The 19,419-nt window shown below is 39.1% G+C and overlaps 1 protein-coding gene across 1 annotated transcript; it reads right to left on the reverse strand.

The window, feature by feature from the left end:
- Nucleotides 1-143: 143 nt before the first annotated feature.
- ANKRD22 (ankyrin repeat domain 22) lies at nucleotides 144-11,297 on the reverse strand. Its single transcript, XM_042862998.1, is given in 6 exon segments — nucleotides 144-2,102; nucleotides 2,840-2,938; nucleotides 3,958-4,035; nucleotides 4,357-4,491; nucleotides 6,091-6,282; nucleotides 11,146-11,297. Coding segments are annotated over 6 exon segments (603 nt in total). The 5' UTR covers nucleotides 11,167-11,297; the 3' UTR covers nucleotides 144-2,024.
- Nucleotides 11,298-19,419: the final 8,122 nt, after the last annotated feature.

Below are 19,419 nucleotides of genomic sequence, written 5' to 3' on the forward strand. Positions count from 1 at the left end.
AAGAATTCTAGTACAGGTGTTTACCTGCACTTGCTTATTTCTTGCTTTCTACATAGTTTGAGGTTTTCTGTGATGTTACTGTGACTGGTATCTTCCTAGGAAAATTAAAGTATATGGGAATAAAAACTGAAAACACAAATACATTAGGTCACATTCTTCAAGGATAACTTTATTTGGACAGCTCTTACACAAGACTGATTTTCCTAAGCCTAAATGATATATTCTCTTGTATAGGCAGGCAATCAGTGATTTCCAAATACCAAGGAATGCAATTTCAAAAGACAATCTCAGCCTTGTTTTTTGGACTTATCCGATTATTCTCCTGCCCTCCTTGACCACACATCATCCAAAGATTTGTTCATGCACTCTAAACCCTCAGCTACAATGACCATGGGTTGTAGATGAGGAATAAGAGGATGCAGATACATCAAGCCACACTCCAACCAATACAGTTGTCACCTCATGTAGTAATCTTAACACATGCAATTAAGTGGTTGAAAGCACTGTGCTATTGACTTTGAATTTTACATAATTTTGTGTCTTGGCCAAAATTTGTTCATGGTATTTCTGAAATACGTGAAAGCATTCAACTGTTCTCCCTTCCAATCCATTAGCTGAAAGAGACATTATCTTCAACCTATGTCATCTGTGCAAGCATTTCACGTCTGCTGACATATATGTTGATCTGATTGAGTACCTGTCCTCAGGTTACACACAAAGTGGTCATCTGTGCAGGCTCAGACAGGTAGCTTTGTTTCCTGGGATGATTCTGGGAGGGATCTAAAGCCTGACTATATGCTCAGCCAAGACTGCCTGCAGTTGGAGTCAGCACCCAATAAGCTAGGTACACAGAAAAATATGCCAGATTTGCTGCAGTACTGGAAACGTACTCTAACGGTGTCCATGTCCATGTATGTCTAGCAGCCATTAGCAATGCTGATCATAGCACTTATCTTCCAAACTTATGGCAGCTTACACAGAATGGCCAAAATTACTAAGAGAGACAAAGATCCATTAGACCAAGGAAATAAGACACAGCAGTGTTTGAAAGCAGACTCTCATTTATAAGTGCATTATTAAACCACAAAGTGGCAGGCCAAGCTAACAAATTACTTATCACTTCTGGTTTTCTACTGTCTTTACTTATGCAATAAAAGATTCATGAATTTATTATTATTATTTTGGTATGTGCACTCTCTGCTGTGTGCACCATTCTTACAAGCATACTATCCTGTCCATTTCCTTGAGAATAATGTATCTGGCTCCATCATTACAGCATTTCACTGTTTTATTTTTTAAATTTTATTAATTTTTTTAATATTGGAAAAGTAGTCAAAAGACTTGCTTCAAACAGATTTTCATTGTTATTTATTAATTCATTAAAGGAACTTGGAAACTGTCTTTGTTTCTAGACTCCAATAATTCAATCTCTTCTTGATGCTTCTTTTATGTAAAACAGAAGATAATCTTTCTCTTGTAGCAATATCTTGAGAATTAAGGTGTGGGAAATTTGTAGAGAAGAAGGAGGAAGTGCTAAGCAGAGCAATCTATTTGAATAGTCATTCCCATGGTAGGAGAAGAAATACTTAGAGAGTAGGTGCCTGACCTTGTATATGCTGCTGTGCTATACTGTTCAGCTGTATCCCCTAAGAAAGCTGTTACACAGACTGTAAAGGATATTTTATTTCTTCATTGGCTGCTTATCATCACCTGTGGTGCTTGGCTTTCCAGAAGTCTTATCTGTGCAAATCAAGCAGTAAAAATTGGAGGAGCAGATGGGAAGAGCAATATTTTGAATGCGATTGTACTCACTCACAGCTTAGTAAAAGCAAATAAACTCCTTTCAGTCCACACAGTCCTGAGGATACTCCCAAGTCTCATACAAAATAGTCAAAGCCTACATCAATTTAGGTAAATTATCAGTCTGCAGACCCCTGCAGGACTCTTGCTGCTATAAAGAATGTATTGTCTGATGGAGTGATTTTCTGCGCTTTCAACAGTCCTTGATGAAATCCCACCAAGCATTAGGAAGTTTTCCTTAACATGCTTTCAATGTTGCTGAAATGTAGTCTTCTTGCAATATCTAAAGGAGTCTCCCCATCCTGAAAGAAACAGATGAAGTACATCAGACTATGATAAATGTAAGTCAAATACAAGGAAGTTTCCTGAACTTGCCGTCTTCGGTGTTCTGCAGGAGTTTCACTGTCACATCCCTGATCTAAAGTAAAGATTTCAGGATGTGCTGGGTCTAACAGAACTCTTACTGAAGTAAAGGGTAGTACCCTTGCCTCTGCTCCAGTAGCAACAGCCGATCCACCATTCCCTGGGGATAATGTCCAAAGACATCACAGAGTTAAGAGCTAACTTCAAGAGCAACACAGTCAAAACTTCATTTGTCTCAACTGAACAATAATAGATACTCCTGGATATTTCTTGTGACAGTATTTGAGCTTCTTGAAGGACAGCAGAAGCTTGACTTAGCCCATTTCAGAAGAATGATGTCTACACAGAGCTCCTTGAAGGGCTCTTAGCACTTCTCTGCATCCTGCATCTTAGGAACAACTGTAGCATAGCTCTGAGTTCAGCAGTTTTGCCAATCTAGTGAATGTGTACACTGTTGCTGATGGTAGAAGTCCAGCATGAAGTAGCTGGACTTAAAGTTTCTGTTGCCAATAAAGGAAATGGGGCAAATATTACTTTAAGCCCCACAGCAAAAAAATCTGCTGCCAGGAAGCTGTGCACTGTTTCTTTTTTAAGTTGCTACGCACCATCTAAGGCCTACCACATATTGATTCACTGTCCTGATAAGGATACCCAGTTATAAGCTCCACCTTCTTACCTGATTCTTCACAGAAACATCTGCATGAGCTTCAAGCAGTAGAGGAATGACTGCCTGATTTCTCATTTCACAAGCGTAGTGAAGGGCTGTGCTACCATACTGAAGGGAAAGAGTAGCAGAAGGATTTTAGTTTTATTCCTTCTTTAACAGAAATTAGGTAAGTAGTGCTAGCAAAATCCCTTTATATCTTATAATTTTCCCCCTAACAACTGGATGAATAAAATATATAATCTCATGTTCCAATGCACAACACAGTAAAGCACTTGTCATAATCACAACAGGAAAAAAATCCTCTTCTAGGATGCAGTTGCTAAAACCAAGTCTGATACCTTTAGCAGGAAGCCGGTAGTTCTTCACTTACTTCAAAGGATTCCGTGCTCAATAAATATTTCTTAATTTATATTGTTTTCTCAGACTTATGTATTTTAGAGTTTGGTTGCTATTAAAATTGTAGTACCTCCTTTTGTGCATTGGAGTTCTTTGGCACACCCAAGCAAAATAGTCAACACAAACACTACACATGGCAGATCAGTATACTCTAAAGACCAAGAAAAGACCAAGTGACCTTTGCCCAGAGGTCAACCTTAGCCTAATGGTGATAAATTCAGAACCTATATCATCACCAGAATATCTATGTGATTAATATTTAATATCTCAGTATTTCAACTCAGCTGGCCTGGATTTGCTTTTAAAATGACTTTGGTTGAAAAGGTCTCGATAAAGTTAAAAACCCAGTGAAACTGTACTCCAGGAGTACACATCACAGCAGTCAAGAAGCTGATAATCACTTACAATGATCTGAGTAAAAACACACATCTAACAATGTCATGCTAGGTTTTAGATGCTGTTTGGAACAACTGCTGAAGCTAAGAAAAACAAGTTTGAGGAAAAAACTATTGTTTGATGAAAAAGCTGTCAGTGGAGAATTATTTCTAAGTACATTACATAAATACTGCTAAAGTGTCAAGGACAAAAACTAAATCTTCCTGTTATATCAGTTCAGTCTCTGATCCTACTCCAAAAGCCGTATTGTATAGCTAGAAGTCTGAAGTCTGCTTTTACTAATACAGCATGCATAGAATTACACCATACAATTACACTTATATAAATCCACTTACATAGTCTGTAGCATTAACATCAACTCCAGCCCAAAGCAACATCTTGACCAGGTTTTCATTCTGTTTCGTCTTTGAGATCTGTTTAGTGGAAGTGTAAATTTACACAGTGAGACGCTTCACCTGTATACACTGTTAAGTAGTTGTTGGTTACATATTGTTTTCTCTGAATAAGAAGTGTCAGACTTCTGCAAATACCAGAGTGATGCAGTGACACAGTCCTTCCCCTTCACCAGCTATGGTCATAGTGAAAACTGCTTCTTCTGTTGCTCTCCATCAGTATTTGCTTCAAAAAGAGCAGCCCATGTTCTGTGCAGATTCATGGCCTGAGATATCACCATAAGAAAGGTGATAGAGGAGAAGTAAATGCGTAGGGCCTTTTTTACTTTCATCCAGACTCACCATGAGAAGATATCCAATAAGTAAAACCGGCATGAGGATTATGATGAGCACATAATCAAGGAAGGTAAACCGTTTTCTGACAGCATAATGCAGACAAGTGCGGTAGAAGAACTCTGATTAGTATCAAAATCACTTCTCTGATTACATTTGTATAATATTGACAATACTAGATCCTTTCTGTATTTCACAAACATTTTTTTTTTTAGGTTATCAACTAGAAGTAGTTCTCTGATTTTCAAGTAGAAACAGGCACGTGCAGTATGCTTCCTTCAAGTGGGTGCACATTTGACTCATACAGACTCAGGGAAAATAGGATCCACATGCAAGAACAATGGGAGATCCAATGGATTTCATGAATATGGCTGCAGACTTAACTGTTGAGAGAAAGAAGGCAGAGTGGAAGTCTACCCTGACCCAGCAAGTTAAATCAGCAGGAAGAATCCCTTCTGCTCCTCATAGAGGTTTTGATTATTGAAGCACAGAAATAAAAGAGCTGATGTCACCAATGTGAAACAGGAAATTAGCAACACCCACAGCAGACTCCTAGTTTAACTATCTTTGAATATTGTATCTGCCAAAGAAAAAGAGAAGAGCTGTTAACTTGCACATTAAAGAAGATGAGTGTCCTACAACTCATTAAACTGGAGTCTGACAAATCAGGTTATGGTGTTATGTCATGACCCAAAAAATGCTCAGAAGCCTTTCTGTGTAATCCTCTGCTTCCTATTCTCAGTTCTGAACACCTGTCAAGCTCTGCACCCACCTGTGAAGGTGAAGCAGAAAACAATTTAAGAAAACCAGGCAAGGCTAAGAAATGTCTGTCAATGCAATAAGAACGATCTTACTGCAAAGTACTGAACTATTTCAAAGGGACTTCAAGGTGAGACAGAATGTTCTGGATCAAACAGAGCAGATAGAAGTGAACATTTCACTGACTTCATACACATTTGCTGTGAAAAAAAATATGCTGGACCCCAGAGCATAAAATTGCACATGAGTGTGTAGGAACTTGCTAAACATTGACTTAGAGTTTGAGATAATACAAGAGTTGACAAATATAGGTAATTTTTCCTAGCACTTTATCACCCTTAATATCATTCCACAAGAACAAATTAGCAGTGAAGCCAGAACATGCATTTTCCAGGCTCCTTTTCTTTGTAATCTCTGGGGAACCTGTGCATAAACACACTTCCTTATCACTCTAGGGAAAATAACCACTCGTGGCTGTTCTAGAAGGCAGGCAGATTTTAGAAAAATATGGATTAGAGGAAGAACAGACAGAAGGCTGCTCCCTTCAGCCCTCAGATTCAGTTTTGTCAGGGATCCTTATGGCAGGAACAGGCAGGCTGTCTTTCAGATCTTCCTTTTAACTATAGGATGAAAATAAACACAGATAGAAAAGAAAGGCTAAGAAAGAACAGATATAAGCTGGAGGGCAGGATGAACGCAGAGTGATGCAGGCAGAATCTACTGGGGACTGGGGATGACATGCAGTATGGAGTAAATGGGAAACAAAGAGAAACTGAGAATGGCAATGTTGATTACATGTTATGTGCATTTTCAAGTCAGGAAAATAGGTGAGGAAATAAATAGAAACATAAAGGCTTACTGAATTACAATGTCAGGTTTAGACATGCCATGCAAACAAAACTAAGGTTTAGCAGTACTGCCAGTGTTCTCAAATATGTATTCAAAAGGGCAGCCAGTGCAAAAGCTGAGTCTGTGACCACTTACCTTGTTTCTGAGGTTGACATCAGCATTCTTTTTAAGAAGATAGCTAGCTATTCTGTTGTTTCCCTGCTTGCATGCGCAGATTAAGGGGGTATCTCCACCAAAGCTGTCCTGGATATTCAGGTAGCTGCTGTTTTTATCCAAAAGGAGCTGAACTTCATTGAAATCGTTATTATAAGCTGCCTGACAAATGGGCTGAAGAGAGAAGAGAATGTTTGTCAGCACACACCATCCACTAACTTCTCTGTACCGTCCATCCTGACTTTCTGCTTGCACATCCCAAGAGCCTGCCATGCAGCCCCGACAGAGGCTGCCATTCCAAGCGTCTTCCAGAAGATGGCGGTAAGAGATACACCCGCAACTTCTATGCGGCTCGCAGCCCTCAGCGTGAGAAGTCTGACACGGACCGCGCGCAGAGGGTAAATTTTCTGTTCATTTTGGAACAGAAAGCAAGCAAGCCCTGGCAAGCCCACACCTAGCCAAGCTTACAAAAACTTTCCCTTCAGATGGGCACTGATTGAACAAAAGGTATAACTCCTGACTCATCAATTCACAGAGCAAAACCACATAGCTGGTGAAAGTTGAGCCAGAAGTATTTTTTAAAATAAAAAAATAAAATAAAAATAAAAAAAAAAGAAGAAGAAGAAGAAGAAGAAAACACCGCATTTCTGTTATTGGGCTTCAAGTTAAACCTCATACCTAAAGTATATGTACATGCACAGCCACAGCTCAGATCCTGCTTGGCTTTTGAAAACTGCTGCTCACATCTTTGCTCATTATGTTCAAGCACCTCTGACCTGCTATTCCTTCCCCTTCAGCAGTAAGAAGTCAGAATAAGCACAGCTAGGGAGAAATAGGAGGCTATACGCTTTTAGTCACCAGCAGGCAGAAAAGAACAGCCTAACTTGTAACATTTGAAGTTCTTCAGTCATAAAGAGAAAAGGTTACTTCATTATATCCTCTTCAATACTGAGGTTCTTTGCCACTTTCCAGTATAGTGTATTTCTTCAGTTGGTACCTGCAGGTTTTCATTTTGATTCTCTGTATCAGAAGCTGAAAGTGCTACAAGATCTGTCTCTGAACTCTGAGTCCTCTCTACTCACCCTCTTCTGCTGTTACACCTTTTCCACATAAAAAAAGACTCCTCTTATTTACATTTTTACTTCAAACATTTGCCTACGGTACAAGCTTGCTTCCAATATCATTGCTGCTAAGTCTTCTGAACAACTGCACCAGATAAATGATTTCCCAGTATAGAGAAAGTACTTTCATGCTTGCCAGACCTTGTGTCACTTCTTGTTTTGTTTTCATTATATCAGACAAGAATTTACAAAGAACACATGCAACAGTGTAAACTTGTGTCATCTGTCACTATTCTTTTAATCCATTCCTACGACATTTGCAAAAACAAACCAGTTTTAATGATTTAGAGGAGAAATCCCCCTTTTAAATGGCCTACTGGCATAAGAACCTTGTATATCTGTGCCATTTAATTAATCTGTTCGGCTAACCACCTCATTCTCAGTTATGTCTGTGTCTAGGACTACACCTTCACTTTCACATCCACAGAAAAGAAGCTCCAGTGCAGTCTGTCAGTAGACTGTTACTCTTGCTTTTAAATACAGCTCTGTTCCTTTAAAGATGCAGGAGGTTTGCTGCTTGGTTGAACACTGGCTCAAATCCCAGCCATTTACTACACAACCTTACTCCTTTCTACTCTGATTCTTGCTATGCCAGCAGCTAACGTCATCAGATGACACGCTGTAGTGTTTTTCTTTCCACACTGCCTCACAGAGTTTTACTTTCTCAGCCACTGACTTCAAGACACATTTTTGACTGAGATGTTCATTGACCCACAGAATCTTTTTCTAAACCTTACACTACTGTTGAATCCTGTTCTAGAACCATGAATAATGATAAAGAAATTATTACACCCTAACAGAGTACATTACTTGGAACTGCAGTCATCCACAGAGACAGGCATGCAAGAGCCACACACACTCTTTTATCTTCTGAAATTGGCAGTTCTAACAAAACATCTCAAGCACAGGTAATTTAAGGAAGCAATTCCCAACCATTTCACCAGCTAATATATGGGTAATTTAAGTACTTAAAGTAACTTTTAAATGATTACCTTTTCAGTGAAGTGGGATGTCTTTTTTAGAATTGACTCACAAATTAATGCATTCCATTCATTTAAAAAAAAAAAAAAATACAACCACTACACACAAAACAAACAGGTTTTGTGGGCTTCTCTTAAGGCCCATTATTATTCTGCAGGTTTGCATCCTACAATATATCTATTTTAATCAAAGAAAATGTATTAAAGGTGAAAAGGCCATAGTTCTAACATACGATATACATCCAAAATTGACAAACAGGACTTGAGGTCTGGAGGAGCAAAGGTACAAGCAGGATATTTAACGAAGGAAACCAAACAACTATGAGCACATTGTTTTGACCACAGTAGTACTCAGGACATCACAGTAGTATTTAGTATTGAGCTCTGAGGAGAAGAACCTGGGTGTTCTGGTGGACAACAGGTTGGCCATGAGCCAGCAGTGTGCCCCTGTGAGCCAAGAAAGCCAATGGTATCCTGGGGTGTATTAAAAAGAGAGATCCGGCTGGGGGAAGGAGGTGATTCTCCCCATTTACTCAGGCCTAGTGAGGCCACATCTAAAGTACCGTGCCCATTTCTGAGCTTGCCAGTTTAAAACAGGTAGGGATCTCCTCGAAGAAATCTAGTTGAGGGCTGCAAAGATGATAAAGGGCCTGGAGCATCTCCCTCATGAGAAAAGGCTGAGTAACATGGGTCTGTTCAATCCGGGGAAATGATGACTGAGGGGGACATCTGATTAACATTTATAAGTACCTAAAAAGATGTGGGAGGCAAATGGATGAGTGGACTCTCACTTACACATCACCTACCAGCAGTCTGATGACCCCCAGAGGACTCTGAACAGATCTACTCCTGCTCATCAGTGGAGCACAGAAGATGTAGCATTACTCCCAGTACAAACACGAGCTCTGAGAAAAATGGCTCTGAAGAGTAGAAAGCAAGACCAAGAACTTGAGCTTAGGTAAAGAGGAAGTGAGTGCCTCTTCCAAAGCAGCAAAGCCCTTCACCTCTTCCCTCACACTTCTGCAGAACCACACAACATGCAGACATGCTGCACACCATGAACCTAACAGCATGACTCTGCACGAAACATATGCTAATAGGGACACAGGTTAGGCAACAATTTTCATGGTTAAAATCGCTCAGTGCAAGATCACCAGATATGAAGTGAAAGTAAAAAACATTAGCTGATAGATAGAAGGGCAACACCTCTACAGAACTGATTGTTTTTGCTATCAGTTATAGTCCATATGGCTACCTGGTAGTTTACTCAGATCCAGATGAATTGCACACTAAATTTTCCTACTTGCTTTCAGTGATTCCTTGTTTAGATTTGCTTAAGTACTAATAAAAAAACAGCTAGCAGTTCAGCAAGTTCTGCCAAACATGAGGTAAAAGTTTGTTAAAATCAGGGTGGTGAGACATTGGAACAGATTGCCCAGAGAGGTAGTGGGTGTCCCATCACTGGAGACATCCGAAGTCAGGCTGGATGGGGCTTTGAGCAACCTGAACAAGCTGTAGGTGTCCCTACCCATTGTAGAGGAGTTGGACTGAATGGACTTTAAGGGTCTCTTCCAAGTCAAACGATTCTGAGATACTATGATAAAGTTTCAAGGCACAATACAAAGGACAAAGCATTCAGCTGCTAGGGAGGAGGCTAAAGGTAAAGCTAGGACAAGAATTTCAAGTGGAAATTGCCTTCTCTTTTGAGAAATGCAAGGGACAGCCGAAGTTATATCAGACATTTGCAATTGTTTAGAAAAAAAGGAACACTTCATTTTATGAAGATATTCTGAATCAATCCACAACCTTTTCCTGTGTGCTAAAATTCATTCAAAGGCCTTCTACAAACTAAATGGGAAAATATAAATCATATTTGGAAATGTACTAGTATCCCTTCCATACTTCTCAGCAAATAAATCTTGCACTTTAATTGCACTTCTATAGATTTCTATCAGCTGTAAATAAACTATCTTAACAGGAGAACTACATCTCACTAAAAACACTTTAAGACAAGAAACCAATGCATATGAAATCATCAACTAGAAAGCACAGAAAACATGGATAGCATTTGAACATTCCCTAAACATCATGTTAATTCTACTAGATGACTGTTTCTTGTAGTATAGATATACAGAGATAGTACAATACTATCTCTGAGTAGCCAAACTGGAGAGAGACAAAAAAGAATATGATGCATTCTACTCATTCCATTAGCGTGTGAATGCACAGATTCAAGCTCCCTGTAGTACTGAAAGATACTTTCATTGAATAGCTTCTTAAAATTAAAAGGGTGTCTTTCAGGATGAACATATGACCTTTTAAAGGAATGGATATACAATGCTATCTCCAGAAAGAGAAGCAGCACATTGTATTCACAGTCAAAAAAGAAATGAAGTCTTCATTTGTTCCCTAGTGTGCAAATGGAAAATTTATAAAATAATGAATATGCTTACATAGCATTTATGTTGAAATCCATGGTTGTGCTGACTTAATTACAGTGTGGGGAAAAACTCATAAGAGCTAAAAAATTTCTTTTAAATCACATTTCTAAACCAAAGCTTCCATAGATAATGTTTCCTTGGGCACCAGCTTTATTATCTGTATTCAACATAAGTTAAGGGATCCACTTGGAGTTCTTAGTTATTCGTACACAGTACTCAGAATCATTCTGATCTCAACACAAAACAATAAAAAATGTTGAGCAAAAGCGAACTTTGTCTACAAAGCCACAGTAATTATACTGGTTGTTGTGCTTATTTTGCTCCTACAAAAGGCACTTTTGTCAATCTGTAATAGCTAAAGAACAGTATTCCAAAGGAAAAGAATTGCCGTATTTTTAAGCCCATGTACATGATGACGTGAAGGAAACAAAGTAAAACCAACATATATCCACAGCCTCAATAGCTTCAGTTACTGTGCAGAAAATGACCACGTACCTCTGAGTAGAATATCCCCATGCCTATTCTTCTCTGCTTGAGTTCTTTCTTGTTCACCAGCTCAACACATTAACCTCGCTTGAAATGCTCTTGAACTTGTTTGAATCTGGTTAACATTTAACTTAGAACACAGGAATCACTCTTAAGCTACATTTGCCTTCTGTGCTTTCTACTTGGTGATATGAAACAATTGTCTTCAGAAACCCAACCCAGCAAGGTAAACGTGGGAACAGCAGCTTACAAGAGACTGACAGAACAAGTTGCAACAGAGAGAAGAATTTCCCTTTGTCATCTTTGCAATAACAGCCTCTGGTTACCAAAAAAGGAAAGCAGCAAAATAGGCTGGGGAGGGGATGGGTGGTAGGGGAGGAAGGAGAGAAGAAATAAGAAAAATAAGTTAGTGAACAAAGGGGGAAAGGGGATAAACAAGTAACTAAGAACAATAGGTAGCTTGCCACTCAAGCTACTTCGGGTTTACATATCCCAAACTCACTTCAAGAAAACCTCAGAGGTATACTAAGATTCCATACCTTATTAAAAAGATTTCCTGGTGTAATTAGTTTCAGTCTCTTTTTAACTAGACCAGCCCATTTCATCATCTGCTCACTCATCTCTTCCTAACCTTGTCCAAACACTAAACATGACTCACAGTAGCCTCCTTTTGTGGTTTCACACTAATGGACAGCTAAATACCACAACTGCTCTCACACCCTCCCCTCTCAAAGGAAAGTGGGAGAAAATATGGTGGAAAAAGGCTCAAGGGTTGAGACAAGGACAGGAAGACCACTCTCCAATTGCCATCATGGGCAAAACAGAAAGCAGACTCAACAGAGGGAGATTAATATAATTCATTGCCTACTACAAACAGACCAGAGTAGTGAGAAACTAAGATAAGCCAAAAACACCTTCCTCACCCTGTACCCTCCCTCACTAACCTATTCCTAAAGCTTCCATTCCATTTAAGTTTTCAAGGTTCTGAGGGTAAGATGACTGTATTTCTGTAGTACACTCAGCCAGCCTGAGGAAGATATGTGTATTTTAAATATCTATAAACACTCCAAAATCTCTTTCTCTTTTTAGTTTGTACTCATTACTTCTCTTCTCTTTCAAGCATATTAAAAAAAAAAAAAAAAAAAAGCTTTAAAAAAGGTGCATGCAACTGCCCCTTTTTACTTAAAGTTCTTTGCATTACATTTGAAAACTTGTTACCAAACAATTTTCATATTTCTTCTTCAGTGAAGCTGGGAGACAAATACAAAGGCTGATTTGAAAGCAGCACCTCCTATTTTATTCTGTTGGCCCATAAAAACAAGCGCACATATTTGTGACACAGCAGTAGAAACACAATCTTCCCACCAATATTCTATGTTGTTGCTGGCAACAGATAGCAGCAGAGGGGCAGGATGATAAAACAGTGTCTGACATGGAATTGCATATGAACCAAAGGTGCGTCCCTGAATTCCTCCATGTGGAAAAGATGGCACCCACTAACATCCATGAATACTGGCTGAATTTTTATGGAGATTGAACAGTGGATGCGAGCACAGCAAGGCGGTGGGTGGCACATTTCATTAGTGGTAACAGTGATGTGAAAGACAAATCATGTTCCAGACAGCCTGCAGAGCTGTTTCACCATGAAACCAAGAGCTTCCCGATCAGCTCATCTGCACAAATGACTCTGGATAACAGCCCATGAAGTGCGTACAGAGTGAGTATTGGCTGCAGTGCATTGGAAATGATGGCAGCAATACTGGAATATCACAAAGTTTGCTCGAGGCAGGTCCCAGAAATGCTTACACACAACAGAAAGAACTCTATATGCAAGTTTGCCAGGATCTATAGCACCAATGAGGCAAACGGTGGCGATTTCCTGGATGGTACCATTACTAGTGGCAAGACACGGTGTTACCTTTATGAGCTGGAATCAAAACAGCAGTCCATGGAGTGGCAGCATATGAATTCCCCTTGGAAGAAGTTCAAGATGCAGCCTTCAGTGGGTAAAACAATGTGTGCTGTCTTTTCGGATAGGAAAGGGGAAATCCTTCTGGATTTCCTGGAAGCCAAACAAATGACCAACCCTGACTGATACACTACGATGCTGACTAAGCTGAATGTTTGAACTTCCCATGTGTGACCAGAAAAGGAAACAGCCTTTCTTGCAACACAACACCACCAGGTCCCACACCAGTCCTAAGTTCATGGAACACACTGCCAATCCTGGCTGGACTGTCAAAACACACCCACTGTGTATTCCAGATTGGCACTTCTTGACTACTAAACTTCTAGGCAGATGAAAGATGGTTTGCGTGGGCTACATTTTCCTAACAACTATATTGTCGTAGGAGCTGTGAAACGGTGGGTCACACCTCTACTGGTGCAAATTTTTACAAGCGTGGCATGCAGACACTTGCTCATTACTGGTGAAAATGCATATTTAATAGCGATGATTATATTGAAAAAACAATGTTTAGTTGCTCAAATAGTTATTACACTATTTGTATCTGTTGTAGTTTAAATGGAAATAAATCAGAGACATTACTTTTGGAGCAACCTACATAGAACTGCTTACACTCAATCTTTCTCTAGTTAAAGTAGAATAGTTTCACTGACTAGCATTACTTTGCTGACACCATTTCCAAGCCTTTCAATGGCTGTTTACCACAAGAAAATTAGATTGGATTGTAACTGAAACTTATACTACATATGCCTGTGATAAATCTCACTACAATCCTCCTAATATATTGATCTTCCAGCATGGTGCAGAGACACTGAAGAGTATGCAACATTCCAGAAGCAAAAGGTCTTTGCCAGTATTTCATCATGTCCAAACCTTAAGGAATGGGCATTCTCCCAGATGCCATCTACTAGCTAAGTGGTTGGAATTTATAAACTACAACTCATTCAGTGAAGCCTCAGATCATTCAGCTGTTCTCTATAATAACTTTATAGGGTACTTAATCCTCTGCTAACACCACTATACAAATCCACAATAGCAAAGGTGGATTTTGGCTAGGGTATAGTCTACTTATGGTGCTGTATTTTGTGCTTGTGAAGAAAACAGTGTTGACAACACACTGATATTTTAGCTCTTGTTTGGCAGTGCTAATAAAAGTTCACATCCTTTTTTTTTCCTCATGTTGCCTTACTTGTGTGTGGTCTGGGAATGCACAAGAGGTTGTGAGGGGATGTAGTCAAGACAGATGACCCCCAGCTGACCAAAGGGATATTCCACATGATATAACACCATGTACAGAAATAACAGCTGAAGAAAAGGAGGCGGCACGGAGGGCACAAGACTCTTAGAGTTACAGCTTTTATCTTCTCACATAAAACCTACACATGATGGAGCTTGTTTAACAATTTCCAGGAAAACACCTGCCCATCAATGGGAAGCAGCGAAGGAACTCATTTTGTGGGTTGTTTAAATTGAGTTTCTGTGTTCTTACCTTTCTGATTCTCTTCTCAGTCTAACTGTGAGGAATGAGCAAGTGGCTGTGTGAGAATTAGTTGACCAGAGCTAACCCACAATAAAAGGTTTTTTTTTAATATAAGAAAAAAACAAACACAAACACCTACAAAAGAGCACAGAGACAGCTTCTGGCATCACCTTTCACCAGACCATGTAGGTTACCATTTAATTCAGCATCACATCTCCAACATTTGTAAATCAGAAAAGTGACTATTGTGGTCAGAATTTTAGCTGGAAAATAGATAAGCAGCCCAATTAGATGACAAACAAGATTAGTACAAATGAGATTTGCACAAATGTATGTATTCACTGGTTGACTTCTGCTTCAGATACATCTTTAGTAGTTGATTGTGCTTACAAATGAATCTCTGAACCCTGATTATTACTGTTTTTTTTTTTGTTTGTTTTTGTAGTTGATGAATAAGTCATTTTTCTCCAAAAGATAACAGGATTCAGTTCATGGGCAAACTGGGAGCTATTCAGTCTGTGTACTTCTTGAAAGAATTTCACAACATCCGAAGTGTTTCCTGAAAGTCAGAACTGTTGTCCATTTGAAAATCTCCACAGCATCAGCAAACAGTACGAAACAGTACAATGTATCCTAAGGACAGAATGCAGGAGCCAGAGCTGCTGAATTTCAGTCTTTCTCTTAAGAATAATGAATCCTAAGAGCAATTCAGAAAAGTTGATTCAGGTATGCCCAAGCTACCATCTCCATAACCAGTTCTCTAGCAGTATTGCAAAATTTGAAACATAACAGCTCTTGAAAAATGAGTGGAGCTTTCTATTTGCACAAGCCTGTAGATATACAAGCATTTGCATTTGCAGCATCAGTCTTATCCTATAGGGTATTTCTTAATCTAAATTAGTCAAGTAGCATATTGAATGGGCGATGCCTCATCAAAGTCATGTATCTGATAAACAAGTAACTCCTTTCCCATACACACCTGTTCAAACAGATAATCATCTGGAAAACGTAGGAAGAAAACTTGAAAGAACAACAAAAGTACTCAGGAAGAGGAATAGAGCTCATAGTCAGAAGGAAGAATATACACAGACCATCTCCTTAGATGAACACTTACATTTCTATTTCAAAGTACTTGCTTGTTCTTTCCCAGAATGAATGCCTGAGAAAACTAAATCCTCACTTACAGCCACCACATTTTTGCCAGAATTTGTAATGTCTTCTTTAACCTTAGTAGTAGGCAGTTTTAAATGAAAAACACTGACATAACATATTTAACTCTTACTAGTTTGATCAAAAAATTAAGCTCCTGCTCCCAAAACCTAACTCCCATCCTCTAGAATCAATCCCAAACATCTATTTTTCCACGTCACACAACACAGTCCCGGTACCAAACAGTGCTGTCCACTGTTTGCCCCAGCACTGGCAGGGCAGCCCAGCCTTGCTCCTCACAAGAGGGCCCAGCACCATCCGTACAACACACAGCTGCTTCAAGTCCAGTCTGTCCTCTGCCAGATATCACCTTGCACACTGCCTCCTGGTCTCATTGCACATCTTCAGTGTGCTGACGCACCATGGAAAAGGAAAGTCCTGTTTGTTTCATGTTTCCAGCAGTTCTTTGCAAGGTGTATATTCTTTTTGTCCTCCACCTCCAAGCCTGCAGACCACCAGGGATGAGTTTAGAGGCACAGAATTAGACACTGGGGGTTAAGACATATATAAGCAGTTCATGCTATGTCTAGCAGCAAGCCAGACCCACCAGGCCCTCAAGGTTTTGCTCCAGTGTTTTCAAGGAAGAATACTAACTATTTCAGCTGTATGCATTCTCTGTGTAAGGAAAGCATCACAACATGTTCAAGAAAATGACTGTATGTCTCTCAGGTTTTGTGCTTCCTATGCTCTTTTTATAAGCATTACTTTCATTGTCACTTTTCCATGTCACCCTCTCTTTTCTGAACGAAAGACAAGAGACAACATTTGGCTTTGTCTATCTTTCGCTCTTCACTTGATCCTTAATACCTAACAAAATCATAAATCATGTAAATTCTGTACATCTTATCTGCTTGTGTGAGTAGGAACTAGATAAAATACTGTAAATTATTCCAGACTGAATTAAAAATACAGTATTGCATTACCTCAAACTACAGCAGAGCAAGGTCTGCTATCTCATACTGAGCAAGGATATCAGAGTAGACATGCTGTGACATTTTTCACTGATTAATCACTTTTTTTTTTTTTGGTCAATTCCACAGACTACTTACTACTTTAAAAAGCAGAATGATCCCTGTCATTACTGCTAGGTATTAGGTTGATCACTACCAAAGACTTGCTTCACTCTATTTTTCATACATGAAACAGCACATTAACAGCATCCGCATTCCAGTGAAATCGCTGTACAAGAATCACTTTCACGTGGTGTTCTTCTAAAATCCCACCATGACAAAACACAAGTTCTGAACTATTTAGCAGTGAATTCACTGAAGGGACTGGTGCTCACACAGGAGAATTTGACTTTGTCTTCTAGCTGCTTAAGGACAAACACTGTCCTGGCTATTGTCAGGTGGCCAGTTTCAGTGAGGACTGAGCCCCTGGGCTAACTATAATTTATTCATCAGGTAGGAAAGTTTACACAGAATTTATAGAAGTGACTTGGAATAAACAAGAAGTCTTGCTAGCATACTGCCTTTGACAAAGTTTACTGATGTTTTCAAACTTCATTTGCAAATTCCGAGCAAACTTGTCTTTCTGTATTGTGCTATTCACTGATCTACGAGTTTAGAAATACATGATTAGTGCTAAATACACACATTCTAAATCATCTGTCTTTTCATTCTAAGATTACTTAACAAAAAATAAAATAAAATAAACCTGTCCTCAAGAGACCAGTTAAGTGCAGTTCAGAAAGCAAGTGGCAGGTGTTGAACCAATGACCACAGCACCCTCTTCACAAATCACAATAGCAGAGATGATATTCTTAGCCAGGAAGTTTTGAGAACAGCTGCATTCATCTTCATTCCAGAATAATATGAACACTCCCCAAGACAGGCAGTAGTACAGTCTGTCACATCTTCAGGGAACACGAACCCCCAGGTCCCTGCTAAACATCTTAACCATGGGTTAGGTGCCTCTTAACCTCTCCTGGTCCATGGTGCAATTAGGTCTTTCAGAATGTCATACAAAGGTGCTGTTTATCATAAGTACTGCCAAATCAGCACTTAAGAATGCTTGCCTATACACACAGGGAGCACACAACACCCTACTGCTGCTCTTAAATGAATTTTGATTTCCTTTTATTGGCATAGGTTACCACCAGTGAATCAGTCTGCTAGCAGACACAGACAAGGACCTGCAGCAGAGGATTTAAGTGAAGCAGTCAAAGTAGAGGTAAGTTGCTTCTACATATATGTTTGCAGTCTCTTTCTTGTCTGCCTCCATAAAATGTGTAATTTTCTTTCGTTCAGTTTATTGTGAGAGCACTCTGCACCTTCTGATCTGTAAACCTATTGCTATTCATCAAAGGGCATATTTGCTAAATTTGAGAAGAAGACATTGACCAGCTAGTGGAAAGAAGGGAGTAACTGACATTTTCATCTCGCTCTGCTGATGTTTTCCTCTTAAAACTGTCATGGTTGACTGAAAATGTCAATGTTGAAAAACCAGACATGAAGTGACCATTTGCTTTCACTGTTTCAATTGCATTTAACTTTTCTTCATAAATTAACCAGGATATTCATAGATCTGCTAGCCATGTTAATGGATTGGGTGGCTTTTAGTCCCACTTACTGCTATGTGTGGAAAAAAAAATTACCCTCAAGATTACGCTGATAAATTTCTAGAAACTTTAAAACTTACTTTCATGAAATAACAAAAACCTTCACAAGTTTTGAATGGCTTTCTTAATGTCTTTCTAGTAGTTTACTTCTTCACTATTTTTTTAATGAAGTATTTCTGTTAATCCCTTTTTGCCTCAGGTAAATATTTCCCTTTTCAGTGCCTTATAACATGGAGAGAATAGAAAGTAGTTCAAAGCTCACACAGTCAAAACTTCACCTCTGAAATTAATGAGGCAACTCCAAGTTTTGGCATGCACTAATTGGTACACTTTATCTGATATAGAATGCATTAATCTTTAAGTGCCTTAAAGCATACCAGCTAAGCCAGATGACAGTACAGTCAATAGGAAAAAGTATGCCTGAAAAGGACAATAATTTTCCTTTATAAAGTAGTTAGTCTGTAGAATGGCCAAAAAAAAAAAAAAAATGTAGATCGGCCAAAGAAAAATGTGACACTTTGGCAACTGCAAAGTAAGCACACCAGAGTAAATCTGCATGGCAGTCTTAACATTGAGTGTATTTCCTATTTACTTAATTGTTCTAGTGACTCAAGGAGTATGAAAGATTTAATTAAGAAAAACTAAGAGAACTGAAAACTCACTCTCTCATGAAGAAGTTGAGAGAGAACAGATTTCTTAGTTATCCGTTCCTAGCTCTCCAAATCTTGAAAGTCTTCTCCACTAACATCAGATAGTACACCATTTTCACAACCTCTGTTCTGGTTCCTCAATGCTGATTACAAAGGCAGCTATGGCTAAAACCAACATGTAACAGCTGATTTTGCTTGTGCTCCACACAGCAAGGCACTAACTAGGTAGATTCCAGTCTGCAATTTCTGTTCAGCAAAAAGGCTTCCTCACATCAACCCTCCCCTCAAAAAAAAACACAAGGGAAGGCACAATCTTAATCTTCAGGTGGTTAAGATGCACATTTACAGTAAGTAGGACTATATGTGAAAGAAAGGAAGGAACTCATGGCACAAATTGGCACTGTTGTTCAGCAGTAAC

Source organism: Lagopus leucura, unplaced genomic scaffold (genome assembly GCF_019238085.1).
Source record: "Lagopus leucura isolate 7727_CA_CO unplaced genomic scaffold, USGS_WTPT01 Super-Scaffold_739, whole genome shotgun sequence".
Lineage (NCBI taxonomy): Eukaryota > Metazoa > Chordata > Aves > Galliformes > Phasianidae > Lagopus > Lagopus leucura.